The sequence below is a fragment of the Tachyglossus aculeatus genome, chromosome 8 (assembly GCF_015852505.1).
Source record: "Tachyglossus aculeatus isolate mTacAcu1 chromosome 8, mTacAcu1.pri, whole genome shotgun sequence".
In the NCBI taxonomy this organism is placed as follows: Eukaryota; Metazoa; Chordata; class Mammalia; order Monotremata; family Tachyglossidae; genus Tachyglossus; species Tachyglossus aculeatus.
In genome coordinates this window covers 36,031,806-36,051,997 of record NC_052073.1, presented here as the reverse complement: position 1 = coordinate 36,051,997, position 20,192 = coordinate 36,031,806, and the positions used below count along the sequence as shown (strand labels likewise).

The 20,192-nt window shown below is 49.4% G+C and overlaps 1 protein-coding gene across 1 annotated transcript; it reads right to left on the bottom strand.

Annotated features, from left to right (window-relative positions):
• Positions 1-8,896: 8,896 nt before the first annotated feature.
• ID1 (inhibitor of DNA binding 1, HLH protein) lies at positions 8,897-19,921 on the bottom strand. Its single transcript, XM_038750566.1, has 2 exons — positions 19,620-19,921; positions 8,897-9,560 (listed from the first exon to the last, which is right to left on the bottom strand). Exons 1-2 carry the CDS (start codon positions 19,875-19,877, stop codon positions 9,519-9,521), a joined length of 300 nt encoding a protein of 99 aa, XP_038606494.1. The 5' UTR covers positions 19,878-19,921; the 3' UTR covers positions 8,897-9,518.
• Positions 19,922-20,192: the final 271 nt, after the last annotated feature.

The following is a 20,192-nucleotide window of genomic DNA, read 5'->3' as shown; positions in this document are numbered from 1 at the left end:
AGCGCTTGGGAAGTACAAGTTGGCAACATAGAGAGACAGTCCCTACCCAACAGTGGGCTCACAGTCTAAAAGGGGGAGACAAGGTTCATTCATTTACTCATTCATTCATTCATGCATTCATTCAATCGTATTTATTCATTCATTCAATCGTATTTATAATAATAATAATAATAATAATAATAATGGCATTTATTAAGCGCTTACTATGTGCAAAGCACTGTTCTAGGCGCTGGAGAAGTTACAAGGTGATCTCACTGTTGGGTAGGGACTGTCTCTATATGTTGCCTACTTGTACTTCCCAAGCGCTTAGTACAGTGCTCTGCACACAGTAGGCGCTCAATAAGTACGATTGAATGAACATAGCAGGGATGGGTTGACTGATGGGCGGGAGAGCTCCGCCGGGCTGCAGTCTCGGATTCAGCCGCGAGAGGGCGCCCCGGCCCCGGCTTAGCGCGCCTTCGTCCCCCGTACTGAGCGGTGCCCGCCACCAGGGGGCGCCAACAGGACGAGGGGTGGGGGGACACCGTCTCTCATTCAATCATCCATCCATCCATCTATTCATTCATTTACTCATTCATTCAATCGTATTTATTCATTCAATCGTATTTATAATAATAAAACTAATGGCATTTATTAATCAATCAATCAATCAATCGTGTTTATTGAGCTCTTACTGGGTGCAGAGCACTGGACTAAGCGCTTGGGAAGTACAAGTTGGCAACGTATAGAGACAGTCCCTACCCACCAGTGGGCTCACAGTCTAAAAGGGGGAGACAGAGTTCATTCATTCATTCATTCATTCATTCATTCATTCATTCATTCAATCAATCGTATTTATTCATTCATTCAATCGTATTTATAATAATAATAATGATGGCATTTATTAATCGCTTACTATGTGCAAAGCACTGGTCTAAGCGCTGGGGAGGTTACAAGGTGATCCCACCGTTGGGTAGGGACTGTCTCTATATGTTGCCGACTTGTACTTCCCAAGCGCTTAGTACAGTGCCCTGCACACAGTAAGCGCTCAATAAGTACGATTGAATGAACATAGCAGGGATGAGTTGACTGATGGGCGGGAGAGGTCCGCCGGGCTGCAGTCTCGTATTCAGCCGCGAGAGGGCGCCCCGGCCCCGGCTTAGCGCGACATCGTCCCCCGTACTGAGCGGTTCCCGCCACCAGGGGGCGCCAACAGGACGAGGGGTGGGGGGGACACCGTCTCTCATTCATTCATCCATCTATCCACCTATTCATTCATTCATTCATTCAATCGTATTTATTCATTCATTCAATCGTATTTATAATAATGGCATTTATTAATCAATCAATCAATCGTATTTATTTATTCATTCAATCGTATTTATAATAATAATGGCATTTATTAATCAATCAATCAATCGTATTTATTGAGCGCTTACTGGGTGCAGAGCACTGGACTAAGCGCTTGGGAAGTCCAAGTTGGCAACATCGAGAGACGGTCCCTATCCAACAGCGGGCTCACAGTCTAGAAGGGGGAGACAGAGAACAAAACATATTAACAAAATAAAATGAATAGAATAAATATGTACAAACTTATTGAGTGCTTACTGTGTGCAGAGCACTGTACTAAGCGCTTGGAAAGTACAAGTCGGCAACATCTAGAGACAGTCCCTACCCGACAGCGGGCTCACAGTCTAGAAGGGGGAGATGGACAACAAAACAAAACATATTAATAAGATAAATAGAATAAATATGTACAAGTAAAATAGAGTAATAAATATGTACAAACATATATATATTCATTCATTCATTCAATCGTATTTATTGAGCGCTTACTGTGTGCGGAACACTGTACTAAGCGCTTGGGAAGTACAAGTCGGCAACATATAGAAACGGTCCCTACCCAACAACGGGTTCAGTCTAGAAGGGGGAGATGGACAACAAAACAAAACGTATTAACAAAATAAGATAAATAGAATAAATATGCACGAGTAAAATAGAGTAATAAATATGTACAAACATATACATTCATTCATTCAATCGTATGTATTGAGCGTTTACTGTGTGCAGAGCACTAAGCGCTCTGCCCCTGCTCTCTCCCCCTCCCTCCAGGCTCGCATCTCCTCCTGCCTTCAGGACATCTCCATCTGGATGTCTGCCCGCCACCTAAAGCTCAACATGTCGAAGACTGAGCTCCTTGTCTTCCCTCCCAAACCTTGTCCTCTCCCTGACTTTCCCATCTCTGTTGACGGCACTACCATCCTTCCCGTCTCACAAGCCCGCAACCTCGGTGTCATCCTCGACTCCGCTCTCTCATTCACCCCTCACATCCAAGCCGTCACCAAAACCTGCCGGTCTCAGCTCCGCAACATTGCCAAGATCCGCCCTTTCCTCTCCATCCAAACCGCTACCCTGCTCATTCAAGCTCTCATCCTATCCCGTCTGGACTACTGCACCAGCCTTCTCTCTGATCTCCCATCCTCGTGTCTCTCTCCACTTCAATCCATACTTCATGCTGCTGCCCGGATTATCTTTGTCCAGAAACGCTCTGGACATATTACTCCCCTCCTCAAAAACCTCCAATGGCTACCGATCAATCTGCGCATCAAGCAGAAACTCCTCACCCTGGGCTTCAAGGCTGTCCATCACCTCGCCCCCTCCTACCTCACCTCCCTTCTCTCCTTCTCCAGCCCAGCCCGCACCCTCCGCTCCTCCACCGCTCATCTCCTCACCGTACCTCGTTCTCGCCTGTCCCGCCATCGACCCCCGGCCCACGTCATCCCCCGGGCCTGGAATGCCCTCCCTCTGCCCCTCCGCCAAGCTAGCTCTCTTCCTCCCTTCAAGGCCCTGCTGAGAGCTCACCTCCTCCAGGAGGCCTTCCCAGACTGAGCCCCTTCTTTCCTCTCCCCTCGTCCCCCTCTCCATCCCCCCGTCTTACCTCCTTCCCTTCCCCACAGCACCTGTATATATGTATATATGGTTGTACATATTTATTACTCTATTTATTTATTTATTTATTTATTTTACTTGTACATTTCTATCCTACTTATTTTATTTTGTTGGTATGTTTGGTTCTGTTCTCTGTCTCCCCCTTTTAGACTGTGAGCCCACTGTTGGGTAGGGACTGTCTCTATGTGATGCCAATTTGTACTTCCCAAGCGCTTAGTACAGTGCTCTGCACATAGTAAGCGCTCAATAAATACGATTGATTGATTGATTGATTGATTGGGAAGTCCAAGTCGGCAACATATACAAATGGTCCCTACCCAACAGCGGGCTCACAGTCTAGAAGGGGGAGACAGAGAACAAAACAAGTTAACAAAATAAAATAAATAGAATAAATATGTACAAATAAAATAGAGTAATAAATATGTACAAGCATATATACATATATATATAGGCGCTGTGGGGTTGTATGTATGTATGTGTGTATGTATGTGTATGTATGTATCGTATGTGCCTGCCACATACTCAGCGCTTAACAAATACTTTGTATCTCCCCCAGCGCTTAGTACAGTGCCTGCCACATACTCAGCGCCTAACAAGGACCACCCTAAGGAGGATTCATTCATTCAATCGTATTTATTGAGCGCTTACTGTGTACAGAGCACTGTACTAAGCGCTTGGGAAGTACAAGTTGGCAACATATGATTAGTTGGGGGTGGGGTTGGGAGCCTGAGTCACAGGGTGGAGGAGGGGGGGAGTCTGCAGCTGGGCTGGGGGGAGGGGGAGTGTAGTGGACCCCTCCCCCCGGGGTGGGGCGGGGGTCTGCAGCTGGGGAGGGAGGGGGGGGGGTTGCACAATGAGCCCGTGATGCAATTTCCTTCGGCCTGCAAAGTTCGAGTTTGCAAGTTTCACAGCAAGTTTTGCAACAACGCGGGCGGAAATGCAAGAGCCCCCTCCCCTCCTCCCCCTCACCCGGGGGAGCCCCGGACTCCTGGGTCATAATAATAATAATAATAATAATAATAATAATAATAGTATTTGTGAAGCGCTTACTATGTGCCAAGCACTGTGCTGAGCACTGAGGGAGATGCAAGGTACTTTGTGTCACTGTCCCCCTCCTTTCTGCATCTCTCTTTTCTCTGTGTCTCTCTGTCTCTTCTTTGTTTCTCTCCTTTCTGTCTCCCTGCCTCTCCTTTCTCTGTCTTTTCTGCATCTCCCTGTCTCTCCTTTCTGTCTTTGTTTCTCTTTTTTGTGTCTCCCTGTCTCTCCTCTCTCTGTCTCTCCCTCTTTCTCTGTCTCTGTCTCTTTTCTGCATCTCCATCTCTCCTTTCTGTTTTCTTGTCTTTCCTTTCTGTCTCTCTGTCTCTCCTTTCTGTCTCTTTTCTGCATCTCTCTGTCTTTCCTTTCTCTGTGCCTGTCTCTCCTTTATCCGTCTCTGTTTGTCTTTTTCTGTCTCTCCGTCTCTTTCTCTGTGCCTCTGTCTGTCCTTTCTGTGTCTCCCTGTCTCTCCTTTCTGTCTCTCCCTGTCTCTTTCTCTGTCTCTATCTCTTTTCTGCATCTCCATCGCTCCTTTCTGTTTCTCTCCTTTCTGTCTCCTTGTCTCTCCTTTCTGTCTCTCCATCTCTCCTTTCTGTCTCTTATCTGCATCTCCCATCTCTCCTTTCCCTGTGCCTGTCTCTCCTTTATCCATCTCTGTTTCTCTTTTTCTCTCTCCGTCTCTTTCTCTGTGCCTGTCTGTCCTTCTGTGTCTCCCTGTCTCTCCTTTCTGTCTCTCCTTGTCTCTTTCTCTGTCTCTATCTCTTTTCTGCATCTCCATCTCTCCTTTCTGTCTCCTTGTCTCTCCTTTCAGTCTCTCTGTCGTCTTTTCTGCATCTCCCTGTCTCTCCTTTCTCTGTGCCTGTCTCTCCTTTATCCATCTCTGTTTCTCTTTTTCTGTCTCTCCGTCTCTTTCTCTGTGCCTCTGTCCGTCCTTTCTGTGTCTCCCTGTCTCTCCTTTCTGTCTCTCCTTGTCTCTTTCTCTGTCTCTATCTCTTCTCTGCATCTCCATCGCTCCTTTGTCTGTTTCTCTCCTTTCAGTCTCTCTGTCGTCTCTTTTCTGCATCTCCCTGTCTCTCCTTTCTCTGTGCCTGTCTCTCCTTTATCCTTCTCTGTTTCTCTTTTTCTGTCTCTCCGTCTCTTTCTCTGTGCCTCTGTCTGTCCTTTCTGTCCCCCTGTCTCTCCTTTCTGTCTCTCCTTGTCTCTTTCTCTGTCTCTATCTCTTTTCTCCATCTCTCCTTTCTCTGTCCGTTTCTCTCCTTTCTGTCTCCTTGTCTCTCCTTTGTCTCTTTTCTGCATCTCCCTGTCTCTCCTTTCTCTATGCCTGTCTCTCCTTTATCCGTCTCTGTTTCTTTTTCTGTCTCTCCGTCTCTTTCTCTGTGCCTCTGTCTCTCCTTTCTGTCTCTCCTTGTCTCTTTCTCTGTCTCTATCTCTTTTCTGCATCTCCATCTCTCCTTTATGTCTCGTTGTCTCTCCTTTGTCTCTCTGTCTCTTTTCTGCATCCCCCTGTCTCTCCTTTCTCTGTGCCTGTCTCTCTTTTATCTGTCTCTCTTTTTCTGTCTCTCCGTCTATTTCTCTGTGTCTCTGTCCTTTCTGTGTCTCCCTGTCTCTCCTTTCTGTCTCTCCTTGTCTCTTTCTCTGTCTCTATCTCTTTTCTGCATCTCCATCGCTCCTTTCTGTTTCTCTCCTTTCTGTCTCCTTGTCTCTCCTTTCTGTCTCTCCATCTCTCCTTTCTGTCTCTTTTCTGCAACTCCCTGTCTCTCCTTTCTCTGTGCCTGTCTCTCCTTTATCCGTCTCTGTTTCTCTTTTTCTGTCTCTCCGTCTCTTTCTCTGTGCCTCTGTCTGTCCTTTCTGTGTCTCCCTGTCTCTCCTTTCTGTCTCTCCTTGTCTCTTTCTCTTTCTCTCTTCTCTGCATCTCCATCGCTCCTTTCTGTTTCTCTCCTTTCTGTCTCCTTGTCTCTCCTTTCTGTCTCCGTCTCTCCTTTCTGTCTCTTTTCTGCATCTCCCTGTCTCTCCTTTCTCTGTGCCTGTCTCTCCTTTATAATAATATTGGTATTTGTTAAGCGCTTACTATGTGCAAAGCACTGTTCTAAGCGCTGGGGGGAATACAAGGAGATGAGGTTGTCCCATGTGGGGCTCACAGTCTTCACCCCCATTTTAGAGACGCTCTACCCCGCCGTAATAACGACAGTGATCTTGACTCTGTGCCAAGCACTGTGCTAAGCGATGCGGGAGATTCCAGATGATCAGGTTGGACGCGGTCCTTGTGCCACGCGGGGCTCAAATCCCCATTTTACAGACAAGGGCAACTGAGGCCCGGAGAAGTGAAGCGATTTACTAAGATAAGCAACGATCGTGATAATAATAATGCCAGTGACCGTATTTGTTAAGCGCCGAGCACTGTACTAAGCGCTGGGGGAGATCCAAGGTCATCGGGTCGGACACAGTCCCCGCCCCCCGTGGGGCTCACGGTCTTCATCCACGTTTGACAGAGGAGGGAACTGAGGCCCAGAGGAGGGAAGTGACTTGTCCAAGGTCACACAGCAGACGAGGGGTGGAACCAGATTGAGAACCCGGGACCTTCTGACTCCGGCTTCTACCCCCTTTCCCAGAAGGACTTTTTTACCGCCCCCCGTCCCTTCTCTCTTTGTCTCTCTCCCCTTCTCTGTCTCTCTTTTCTGTGTCTCTGTCTCTCTCCCCTTCTCTGTGTCGCTGTCTCCCTTTCTGTGTCTCTCCCATCTCTTTGTCTCTCTCCCTTTCTCTGTCTCCATCTCTCTCCCCTTCTCTGTCTGTCCCCTTCTGTGTCTCTTCATCTGTCTCTCTCCCCTTCTCTTTCTGTCTCCCCATCTCTCTCCCCTTTCTGTGTCTCTGTCTCCCTTTCTGTCTCTCCATCTGTCTCTCTCCTTTCTCTGTCTTTGTCTCACTCCCCTTCCCTATGTCTGTGTCTCTCCATCTCTCTCTCCTTTGTCTTTGTCTCTCTCCCCTTCTCTGTCTCCCTGTGTCTCTGTCTCCCTTTGTGTCTCTCCATCTGTCTCTCTCCTTTCTGTGTCTGTCTCATTCCCCTTCTCTGTGTCTCTCCAGCTCCTTCTTTGTCTCTCCTTGTCTGTCTCCTTTTCTGTGTCTCTTCATCTGTCTCTCTCCCCTTCTGTCTCTCCATCTCTTTCAGTGTCTCTCCCCTTGTCTCTCTCCCTTTCTGTGTCTCTCCATCTGTCTCTCTCCTTTCTGTCTTTGTCTCACTCCCCTTCTCTGTGTCTCTTTCTGTCTCTATGTCTCTCATCTCTCTCCTTTCTGTGTCTCCTCATTTGTCTCTCCATCTCTCTCCTTTCTGTGTCTCTTCATCTGTCTCTCCATCTCTCCTTTCTGTCTCTGTCTCCCTTTCTCTCTCCATCTCTCTCCTTTCTGTCTCATTCCCCTTCTGTCTATCCATCTCTCTCCTTTCTTTGTCTCTCTTCTCTTCTGTCTCTGTCTCCCCTTCTGTCTCTTCACCTCTCCTTCTGTCTCTCTCCTCTCTCCTTTCTCTCTCCCCTTGTCTCTGTCTCCCTTTCTCTGTCTCTCTCCTTTCCCTGTCTTTGTCTCACTCCCCTTCTCTGTCTCTCCTTCTCTTTCTGTCTCAGTGTCTCTGTCTCTATCTCTGTCTCCCTTCCCTTCTCTGTGTCTCTCCATCTCTGTCTCTCTCCTTTCTGGGGCTCAGTGGAAAGCAGTGCGACTCAGTGGCAAGAGCCTGGGCTTAGGACTCAGAGGTCATGGGTTCTAATCCTGACTCCGCCACTTGTCAGCTGTGCGTGACCTGGGGTGAGTCACTTCACTTCTCTGGGCCTCAGTGACCTCATCTGGAAAATGGGGATGAAGACTGTGAGCCCCAAGTGGGACAACCTGATCCCTTTGTATCTCCCCCAGCACTTAGAACAGTGCTTGGCACATAGTAAGCGCTTAACAAATACCATCATCTTTCTGTCTCTCCTGTGTCTCTGTATCCCTCTGCCACTTTCTCTCAGTTAATCATATTTGTGGAGCGCTTACTGTGCACCAAAGGCTGTACTGAGCACTCTCTGTCCCCTGACTCAGTGGAAAGAGCCCGAGCTTAGGACTCACAGGTCGTGGGTTCTAATCCCGCCTCCGCCACTCATCAGCTGTGTGACTTTGGGCAAGTCACTTCCCTTCTCTGGGCCTCAGTTCCCTTATCTGTAAGATGGGGATGACGACTGGGAGCCCCACGGAGGGACAACCTGATCACCTTGTATCCACCCCAACGCTTAGAACAGTGCTTGGCACATAGTAGGTGCTTAATAAATACCATCATCATCACAAACACCATTATTATTATTCTTCATTCAACCATTCAATCGTATTTATTGAGCACTTACTGTGCGCAGAGCACTGTATTATTACTTACTGCATGCATAGCACTGTCCTGAGCACTCAAGAAGCCTGGATAATAATAATAATAATAATGGTATTTATTAAGCGCTTACTACGTGCAAAGTCCTGAGCACTCAAGAAGCCTGGATAATAATAATAATAATAATAATGGTATTTATTAAGCGCTTACTACGTGCAAAGTCCTGAGCACTCAAGAAGCCTGGATAATAATAATAATGGTATTTATTAAGCGCTTGCTACGTGCAAAGCACCGTCCTAAGCGCTGGATGAGGTTGTCCCAGTCTTCACCCCCATTTTCCAGATGAGGTCACTGAGGCCCAGAGAAGTGAAGCGACCTGCCCAAAGTCGCCCAGCTGACGAGCGGCGGAGCCGGGATTTGAACCCACGACTTCTGACTCCAAAGCCGGGGCTGTTCGCACTGAGCCGCGCGGCTTCTCCAAGGCGGGGGGCTACGAAGGCGACCCCCCTTTCCTCGTCCGTAAAAATCGCAAACCACCTCTTCCGGCTGCCCGCCCCGTCTAAGATATAAAGGACGCCCCCAATTTTATAATCAGCATTTATTTAATAACAAAAAGAAAAACAAAAACACCCGGCAACCTATTGTAAAAAACAATATTCTCGGTCGGCAGTCATTGTAATATACAATACGGGTAATCGGTATTTGGTCCGCTTTTTTCTCAGAAATCTGAGAAGGCTACGACGTGACCCCATTTTTTAGTAGCCCACTGTCGGGTAGGGACTATGTTGCCAATTTGTACTTCCCAAGCGCTTAGTACAGTGCTCTGCACATAGTAAGCGCTCAATAAATACGATTGATGATGATGATATTTAAAAAATAAAACCGCCCACCAGTCCGGCGGCCCGACCGGCCTCGGATCCCCCCCCCGCCCCGGGGGGCTCTACGGCAGGGGGATGGCCTCCCTGGAGGTATTTATTGTTGCCAATTTGTACTTCCCAAGCGCTCAGTACAGTGCTCTGCACATAGTAAGCGCTCAATAAATACGATCGATGATGATGATGATTTATTGGGTGGTGGAGGGAGAAAGGGGGGGCGTCCAGTTCGGGTGGCTTTTAGTCCGGCCGGAAACGGGGCTTGGGGCCACTACTTCTTGGCCGCCCCCCGGGCCTTGCTGGGGAAAGGACGAGGAGGGGTCTTGGGGGGTGGGGGGGTCTCCTCTTCAGCGGCACGGGATTCGGTCGTCGGCTCCGACGCGGGTAGCCTGAAACACAGGAAAGAGCGGCAGATAATGGGAATAATAATAATAATAATAATAATAATAATGATGATGATGATGATGATGATGATGATGAAACACAGGAAAGAGCGGCGGATAATGGGAATAATAATAATAATAATGATGATGATGATGATGAAACACAGGAAAGAGCGGCGGATAATGGGAATAATAATAATAATGATGATGATGATGATGATGAAACACAGGAAAGAGCGGCGGATAATAATAATAATAATAATAATAATAATGAAACACAGGAAAGAGTGGCGGATAATAATAATAATAGCATTTGCTAAGCGCTTACTATGTGCAGAACACTGTTCTAAGCGCTGGAGAGGTTACAAGGTGACCAGGTTGTCCCCCGTGGGGCTCCCGGTCTTCACCCCCATTTGACAGATGAGGGAACTGAGGTGCAGAGAAGTGAATAATAATATAATAATAATAATAATGAAACAGGAAAGAGCGGCGGATAATGGGAATAATAATAATAATAATAATGATGATGATGATGATGATGATGATGATGAAACACAGGAAAGAGCGGCGGATAATAGGAATAATAATAATAATAATAATGAAACACAGGAAAGAGCGGCGGATAATAATAATAATGGCATTTACTAAGCGCTTACTATGTGCCAAGCCCTGTTCTAAGCGCCGGGGGGAGGGATACAAGGTGATCAGCTTGTACCACGTGGGGCTCCCAGTCATCATCCCCATTTGACAGATGAGGGAACTGAGGTGCAGAGAAGTGAATAGTAATAATAATAATATAATAATAATAATGAAACACAGGAAAGAGCGGCGGATAATAATAATAACGGCATTTACTAAGCGCTTACTATGTGCCAAGCACTGTTCTAAGCGCCGGGGAGGTTACAAGGTGACCAGGTTGTCCCCCGTGGGGCTCCCAGTCTTCACCCCCATTTGACAGATGAGGGAACCAAGGCACAGAGAAGTGAATAATAATAATAATAATAATAATATAATAATAATAATATAATAATAATAATAATGAAACAGGAAAGAGCGGCGGATAATAATAATAATAATGGCATTTACTAAGCGCTTACTCTGTGCCAAGCACTGCTCTAAGCGCCGGGGAGGTTGCAAGGTGACCAGGTTGTCCCCCGTGGGGCTCCCAGTCTTCACCCCCATTTGACAGATGAGGGAACTGAGGCCCAGAGAAGTGAATAATAATATATTAATAATAATAATGAAACAGGAAAGAGCGGCGGATAATGGGAATAATAATAATAATGATAATAATAATGATGATGATGATGGTGATGATGATGAAACACAGGAAAGAGCGGCGGATAATAGGAATAATAATAATAATGATGATGATGATGATACACAGGAAAGAGCGGCGGATAATGGGAATAATAATAATAATAATAATAATGATGATGATGATGAAACAGGAAAGAGCGGCGGATAATGGGAATAATAATAATAATAATAATAATAATGATGATGATGATGATGATGAAACACAGGAAAGAGTGGCGGATAATAGTAATAATAATAATAATAATAATAATAATAATAATAATGAAACAGGAAAGAGCGGCGGATAATAATAATAATGGCATTTACTAAGCGCTTACTATGCGCCAAGCCCTGTTCTAAGCGCTGGAGAGGTGACAAGGTGACCAGGTTGTCCCCCTTGGGGCTCCCAGTCATCATCCCCATTTGACAGATGAGGGAACTGAGGTGCAGAGAAGTGAATAGTAATAATAATAATATAATAATAATAATGAAACACAGGAAAGAGCGGCGGATAATAATAATAATGGCATTTACTAAGCGCTTACTATGTGCAAAGCACTGCTCTAAGCGCCGGGGAGGTTACAAGGTGACCAGGTTGTCCCCCGTGGGGCTCCCAGTCTTCACCCCCATTTGACAGATGAGGGAACCGAGGCACAGAGAAGTGAATAATAATAATAATAATAATAATAATAATATAATAATAATAATAATATAATAATAATAATGAAACAGGAAAGAGCGGCGGATAATAATAATAATAATGGCATTTACTAAGCGCTTACTCTGTGCCAAGCACTGCTCTAAGCGCCGGGGAGGTTGCAAGGTGACCAGGTTGTCCCCCGTGGGGCTCCCAGTCTTCACCCCCATTTGACAGATGAGGGAACTGAGGCCCAGAGAAGTGAATAATAATATATTAATAATAATAATGAAACAGGAAAGAGCGGCGGATAATGGGAATAATAATAATAATGATAATAATAATGATGATGATGATGGTGATGATGATGAAACACAGGAAAGAGCGGCGGATAATAGGAATAATAATAATAATGATGATGATGATGATACACAGGAAAGAGCGGCGGATAATGGGAATAATAATAATAATAATAATAATGATGATGATGATGAAACAGGAAAGAGCGGCGGATAATGGGAATAATAATAATAATAATAATAATGATGATGATGATGATGATGAAACACAGGAAAGAGTGGCGGATAATAGTAATAATAATAATAATAATAATAATAATAATAATAATGAAACAGGAAAGAGCGGCGGATAATAATAATAATGGCATTTACTAAGCGCTTACTATGCGCCAAGCCCTGTTCTAAGCGCTGGAGAGGTGACAAGGTGACCAGGTTGTCCCCCTTGGGGCTCCCAGTCATCATCCCCATTTGACAGATGAGGGAACTGAGGTGCAGAGAAGTGAATAGTAATAATAATAATATAATAATAATAATGAAACACAGGAAAGAGCGGCGGATAATAATAATAATGGCATTTACTAAGCGCTTACTATGTGCAAAGCACTGCTCTAAGCGCCGGGGAGGTTACAAGGTGACCAGGTTGTCCCCCGTGGGGCTCCCAGTCTTCACCCCCATTTGACAGATGAGGGAACCGAGGCACAGAGAAGTGAATAATAATAATAATAATAATAATATAATAATAATAATAATAATATAATAATAATAATGAAACAGGAAAGAGCGGCGGATAATAATAATAATAATGGCATTTACTAAGCGCTTACTCTGTGCCAAGCACTGCTCTAAGCGCCGGGGAGGTTGCAAGGTGACCAGGTTGTCCCCCGTGGGGCTCCCAGTCTTCACCCCCATTTGACAGATGAGGGAACTGAGGCCCAGAGAAGTGAATAATAATATATTAATAATAATAATGAAACAGGAAAGAGCGGCGGATAATGGGAATAATAATAATAATGATAATAATAATGATGATGATGATGGTGATGATGATGAAACACAGGAAAGAGCGGCGGATAATAGGAATAATAATAATAATAATAATAATAATGAAACACAGGAAAGAGCGGCGGATAATAATAATAATGGCATTTACTAAGCGCTTACTATGTGCCAAGCCCTGTTCTAAGCGCCGGGGGGAGGGATACAAGGTGATCAGCTTGTACCACGTGGGGCTCCCAGTCATCATCCCCATTTGACAGATGAGGGAACTGAGGTGCAGAGAAGTGAATAGTAATAATAATAATATAATAATAATAATGAAACACAGGAAAGAGCGGCGGATAATAATAATAACGGCATTTACTAAGCGCTTACTATGTGCCAAGCACTGTTCTAAGCGCCGGGGAGGTTACAAGGTGACCAGGTTGTCCCCCGTGGGGCTCCCAGTCTTCACCCCCATTTGACAGATGAGGGAACCGAGGCACAGAGAAGTGAATAATAATAATAATAATAATAATATAATAATAATAATAATATAATAATAATAATAATGAAACAGGAAAGAGCGGCGGATAATAATAATAATAATGGCATTTACTAAGCGCTTACTCTGTGCCAAGCACTGCTCTAAGCGCCGGGGAGGTTGCAAGGTGACCAGGTTGTCCCCCGTGGGGCTCCCAGTCTTCACCCCCATTTGACAGATGAGGGAACTGAGGCCCAGAGAAGTGAATAATAATATATTAATAATAATAATGAAACAGGAAAGAGCGGCGGATAATGGGAATAATAATAATAATGATAATAATAATGATGATGATGATGGTGATGATGATGAAACACAGGAAAGAGCGGCGGATAATAGGAATAATAATAATAATAATAATAATAATAATGAAACACAGGAAAGAGCGGCGGATAATAATAATAATGGCATTTACTAAGCGCTTACTATGTGCAAAGCACTGTTCTAAGCGCTGGGGAGGTTACAAGGTGACCAGGTTGTCCCCCGTGGGGCTCCCAGTCTTCACCCCCATTTGACAGATGAGGGAACTGAGGCCCAGAGAAGTGAATAATAATAAATAATAATAATGAAACAGGAAAGAGCGGCGGATAATGGGAAGAATAATAATAATAATAATAATAATAATAATAATAATGATGATGATGGTGATGATGATGAAACACAGGAAAGAGCGGCGGATAATAGGAATAATAATAATAATAATAATAATAATAATGAAACAGGAAAGAGCGGCGGATAATAATAATAATGGCATTTACTAAGCGCTTACTATGTGCCAAGCACTGTTCTAAGCGCCGGGGAGGTTACAAGGTGACCAGGTTGTCCCCCGGGGGGCTCCCAGTCATCATCCCCATTTGACAGATGAGGGAACTGAGGTGCAGAGAAGTGAATAGTAATAATAATAACGGCATTTACTAAGTGCTTACTATATGCAAAGCACTGTTCTAAGCGCTGGGGAGGTTACAAGGAGATCAGGTTGTCCCCTCACAGTTGCTCACAGTCTTCATCCCCATTTTCCAGATGAGGTCACTGAGGCCCAGAGAAGTGAAGTGACTTGCCCAAAGTCACACGGCTGACAATTGGCAGAGCAGGGATTCGAACCCATAACCTCTGACTCCAAAGCCCGAGCTCTTTCCACTGAGCCACGCTGCTTCTTCTAGCCTGTGAGCCCGCTGTCGGGTAGGGACCGTCTCTAGATGTTGCCAACTTGGACTTCCCAAGCGCTTAGTCCAGTGCTCCGCGCACAGTAAGCGCTCAATAAATACGATTGATTGATTGATTGATTCTCACCCTCACCCGTGCTACTTTCTGAGCGCCTACTCTGCGGAACACTGCGCTGAGCGCACGGCCTAAGCAGCCTGAAATAGAGTTGCCATCACCCGCACTGTTGCTTCTAGACTGTGAGCCCGTTGTTGGGTATCTGTCACCGACTTGCACTTCCCAAGCGCTTAGTACAGTGCTCTGCACACAGTAAGCGCTCAATAAATACGATTGAATGCTGGGCACCTACTCCACGCAGGGCACTGTAATAATAATGGCATTTGCTAAGCGCTTACTATGTGCAAAGCACTGTTCTAAGCGCTGGGGTGGGGGTTCCAAGGTGATCAGGTTGTCCCACGGGGGGCTCACAGTTTTCATCCCCATTTTCCAGATGAGGGAACTGAGGCCCAGAGAAGTGAGGTGCCCAAAGTCACTCAGCTGACAGTTGGCGGAGCCGGAATTTGAACCCATGACCTCGGACTCCAAAGCCCAGGCTCTTTCCACTGAGGCCCCGACACAAGCAGCCTAAAGCCGATAGCATCATCATCAATCGTATTTATTGAGCGCTTACTGTGTGCAGAGCACTGTACTAAGCGCTCGGGAAGTCCAAATTGGCAACATATAGAGACGGTCCCTACCCAACAGTGGGCTCACAGTCTGCTACTTGTTGACTACCTACTCTGCGCAGAACACTGTAATAATAATAATAATGACTGCATTTATTAAGCACTTACTATGTGCAAAGCACTGTACTAAGCGCTCGGGAAGTCCAAATTGGCAACATATAGAGACAGTCCCTACCCAACAGTGGGCTCACAGTCTGCTACTTGTTGACTACCTACTCTGCGCAGAACACTGTTAATGATAATAATAATGACGGCGTTTATTAAGCGCTTACTATGTGCAGAGCACTGTACTAAGCGCTTGGGAAGTACAAATTGGCAACATATAGAGACAGTCGCTATCCAACAGTGGGCTCACAGTCTGCTACTTGTTGACTACCTACTCTGCGCAGAACACTGTAATAATAATAATAATGACGGCGTTTATTAAGCGCTTACTATGTGCAGAGCACTGTACTAAGCGCTTGGGAAGTACAAATTGGCAACATATAGAGACGGTCCCTACCCAACAGCGGGCTCACAGTCTGCTACTTGTTGACTACCTACGCTGCGCAGAACACTGTAATAATAATAATAATGACGGCGTTTATTAAGCGCTTACTATGTGCAAAGCACTGTTCTAAGCGCCGGGGAGGTTACAAGGTGATCGGGTTGTCCCCACAGGGGCTCACAGTCAATCCCCATTTTACGGATGAGGGAACTGAGGCCCGGGGAAGTGAAGGGACTTGCCCAAAGTCACACAGCTTGACAAGTGGCGGAGCCGGGATTTGAACCCATGACCTCCGACTCCAAAGCCCGGGCTCTTTCCACTGAGCCATGCTGCTTCTCTGTACTGAACACTCAGGGAGGCGCCGACCCAAGCAGCCTGAAACAGAAAATTGAGCTTCGCCTGTACTACTTGTTGAGCGCCTGCTCTGCGTGGAACACTGTAATGAGCTCCAAGGGAGCCCCCCCCAACACCCCCCACCAAAAGGCATCATCATCATCATCAATCGTATTTATTGAGCGCTTACTATGTGCAGAGCACTGTACTAAGCGCTTGGGAAGTACAAATTGGCAACATATATGCAGCGCAGCCTGGAAAGAGAGGAAGGAACAGCGGGTCAGTCATCATCCTCTTGGCTACTTATTGAGCGTCTAGTCTGGGCGGGGCATTGTACTGAGCGCTCCGGGTGGCCCTGATAGGTGGCCTGGAGTAGAGAGGAAGGGGCAGGCGAGTCAGTCACCGTCCCCTGGGCTACTTATTGGGCGTCTAGCCTAGGCAGAGGACTGTACTGAGCACTCAGGGAGGCCCCGACAGTAGGCCTGGAAACGGGAGGAAGGAACAGGCGGGTCAGTCCCCGTCCCCTGGGCTACTTATTGGGCGTCTAGCCTAGGCAGAGGACTGTACTGAGCACTCAGGGAGGCCCCGACAGTAGGCCTGGAAGCGGGAGGAAGGAACAGGCGGGTCAGTCCCCGTTCCCTGGGCTACTTATTGGGCGTCTAGCCTGGGCAGAGGACTGTACTGAGCACTCAGGGAGGCCCCGACAGTAGGCCTGGAAACGGGAGGAAGGAACAGGCGGGTCAGTCCCCGTCCCCTGGGCTACTTATTGGGCGTCTAGCCTGGGCAGAGGACTGTACTGAGCACTCAGGGAGGCCCCGACAGTAGGCCTGGAAACGGGAGGAAGGAACAGGCGGGTCAGTCACCGTCCCCTGGGCTACTTATTGGGCGTCTAGCCTGGGCAGAGGACTGTACTTTGAGAAGCAGCGTGGCTCAGTGGAAAGAGTCCGGGCTTTGGAGTCAGAGGTCATGGGTTCAAATCCCGGCTCCACCAACTGTCAGCTGTGGGACTTTGGGCAAGCCGTTTGACTTCTCTGGGCCTCAGTCACCTCATCTGTAAAATGGGGATGAAGACCGTGAGCCCCCCGGGGGACAACCTCATCACCTTGTAACCTCCCCAGCGCTTAGAACAGTGCTTGGCACATAGTAAGCGCTTAATAAATGCCATCATTATTATTATTATTACTGAGCAATGGGGGGGGCAGAGGACTGTACTGAGCGCTCGGGGGGGGGGGCCCCGACGGGCAGCCGGGAGCACAGTGGAAGGAAGAGGCGGGTCAGTCACCGTCTTCGGGGCTACTTATTGGGCGTCTAGCCTGGGCAGAGGACTGTACTGAGCAATGGGGGTGGGGGGGGCCCCGACGGGCGACCTGGAACACAGTGGAAGGAGCAGGCAGGTCAGTCACCGTCCTTGGGGCTACTTATTGGGCGTCTTATCTGGGCAAGGGACTGTACTGAGCACCCGGGGAGGCCCCGCCAGGCGGCCTGGAAACGGGAGAAAGGAACAGGCGGGCCAGTCACCGTCCCCTGGGCTACTTATTTGGCGTCTAGCCAGGGCAGAGGACTGTACTGAGCGCTCGGGGGGCCCCCGACGGGCGGCCGGGAACACAGTGGAAGGAAGCGGCGGGTCAGTCATCGTCCTCGGGGCTACTTATTGGGCGTCTAATCTGGGCAAGAGACTATACTGAACACCAGGGGAGGCCCCGCCAGGGGCCTGGAAACGGGAGGAAGGAACAGGCGGGCCAGCCACCGTCCCTCGGGCTACTTATTGGGTGTCCAGCCAGGGCAGAGGACTGTACTGAGCACTCGGGGAGGCCCCGACGGGCGGCCGGGAACACAGTGGAAGGAAGAGGCGGGTCAGTCACCGTCCTCGGGGCTACTTATGGAGTGTCTAGCCTGGGCAGAGGGCTGTACTAAGCGCCCGGGGAGGCCCCGACGGGCGGCCGGGAACACAGTGGAAGGCGCAGGCGGTTCAGTCACCGTCCTCGGGGCTACTTATTGGGCATCTAATCTGGGCAAGGGACTATACTGAGCGCCCGGGGAGGCCCCGCCAGGCGGCCTGGAAACGGGAGAAAGGAACAGGCGGGCCAGTCACCGTCCCCTGGGCTACTTAGTGGGCGTCTAGCCTGGGCAGAGGACTGTACTGAGCGCTCGGGGAGGCCCCGACGGGCGGCCGGGAGCACAGTGGAAGGAGCAAGCAGGTCAGTCACCATCCTCGGGGCTACTTATTGGGCGTCTAATCTGGGCAAGGGACTGTACTGAGCGCTCGGGGAGGCCCCGCCAGGCGGCCTGGAAACGGGAGGAAGCAGCAGGCGGGTCAGTCACCGTCCCCTGGGCTACTTATTGGGCGTAGGACTATACTGAGCGCTCGGGGAGGCCCCGACGGGCGGCCGGGAACACATTGGAAGGAACAGTTGGGTCAGTCACCATCCCCTGGGCTAATTATTGGGCGTCCAGCCTGGGCGGAGGACTGTACTGAGCGCTCGGGGAGGCCCGACGGGCGGCTGGGAACACAGTGGAAGGAACAGGCCGGCCAGTCACCGTCCCCCGGGCTAGAGAAGCAGCGTGGCTCAGTGGGAAAAGCCCAGGCTTGGGAGTCCGAGGTCACGGGTTCAAATCCTGGCTCCGCCGCTTGTCGGCTGTGTGACTTTGGGCAAGTCACTTCACTTCTCTGTGCCTCAGTTCCCTCATCTGGAAAATGGGGATGAAGACCGTGAGCCCCCCGTGGGACAACCCGATCACCTTGTATCCTCCCCAGCGCTTAGATCAGTGCCTTGCACATAGTAAGCGCTTAACAAATGCCATCATTATTATTATTACTTGTTGGGCGTCTAGCCTGGGCGGAGGACTGTACTGAGCGCTCGGGGAGGCCCGACGGGCGGCCGGGAACACAGTAGAAGGAAGAGGCGGGTCAGTCCCCGTCCTCGGGGCTACTTACTGGGCATCTAGCCTGGGCAGAGGACTGTATTGAGCGCTCGGGGAGGGCCCGACGGGCGGCTGGGAACACAGTGGAAGGAAGCGGCGGGTCAGTCACCGTCCTCGGGGCTACTTACTGGGCGTCCAGCCTGGGCAGAGGACTGTACTGAGCACTCAGGGAGACCCGACGGGCGGCTGGGAACACAGTAGAAGGAAGAGGCGGGCCAGTCACCGTCCCCTGGGCTACTTATTGGGCGTCTAGCCTGGACGGAGGACTGTACTGAGCGCTCGGGGAGGCCCCGACGGGCGGCTGGGAACACAGTGGAAGGAACAGGCGGGCCAGTCACCGTCCCCTGGGCTACTTATTGGGCGTCCAGCCTGGGCGGAGGACTGTACTGAGCACTCAGGGAGGCCCGACGGGCGACTGGGAACACAGTGGAAGGAACAGGCGGGCCACTCACCGTCCCCTGGGCTACTTATTGGGCGTCTAGCCTGGGCAGAGGACTGTACTGAGCGCTCGGGGAGGCCCGACGGGCGGCCGGGAACACAGTGGAAGGAACAGGCGGGCCAGTCACCGTCCCCTGGGCTACTTATTGGGCGTCTAGCCTGGGCGGAGGACTGTACTGAGCGCTCGGCGGGGGGGGGGGGGGCAGTCCCCGTCCTGGGGGCTACTCGTGGAGCTTGGAGCTGACCTGGTCGTGTCCCGGGTCGGGGGCCCCGGGGTCCCGGGCGCCGGGCCCGTCGTCGTGCCGGGCGTGGGCGCTGTCGTGGACGCCCAGCTCCAGCTGCAGGTCCCAGATGTAGTCGATGACGTGCTGCAGGAGCTCCACGCGGCTCACACGCCGGCCCTGCGGGAGGGTGGGCACCAGCTCCTCCAGACGCGAGTAGCAGCCCTTCATGTCCGACGGGGACGCGCCCGGGCTCGTGCCCGCGCCCGGGCTCGCCTTCATGGCTCCGGCTCCGAATCGGGAGGGCGCTAGGACCCCGCGGGCGACGGCGGCCGCTGGCCGACGCCGAGACGACGACTGCGCCTGCGCGGGGACCGGCCGGAGGCGAGCGAAGCGGCCAAGCGGCGCCGCTCCTATTTATAGACGATCCCGGGCGGGCGCGGAGGGGCGCGTGACGTCACCCGAAACCGACCAATGGGAGGGCGCGGACCCGCCCGAGGGGCGTGGCCTCCTACGCGGGCCACGCCCCCTCCCCGCCCTCGGTGTTAAAGGGCCAGAGACGCACGAGCTCCTTCATTCATTCATTCAATCGTATTT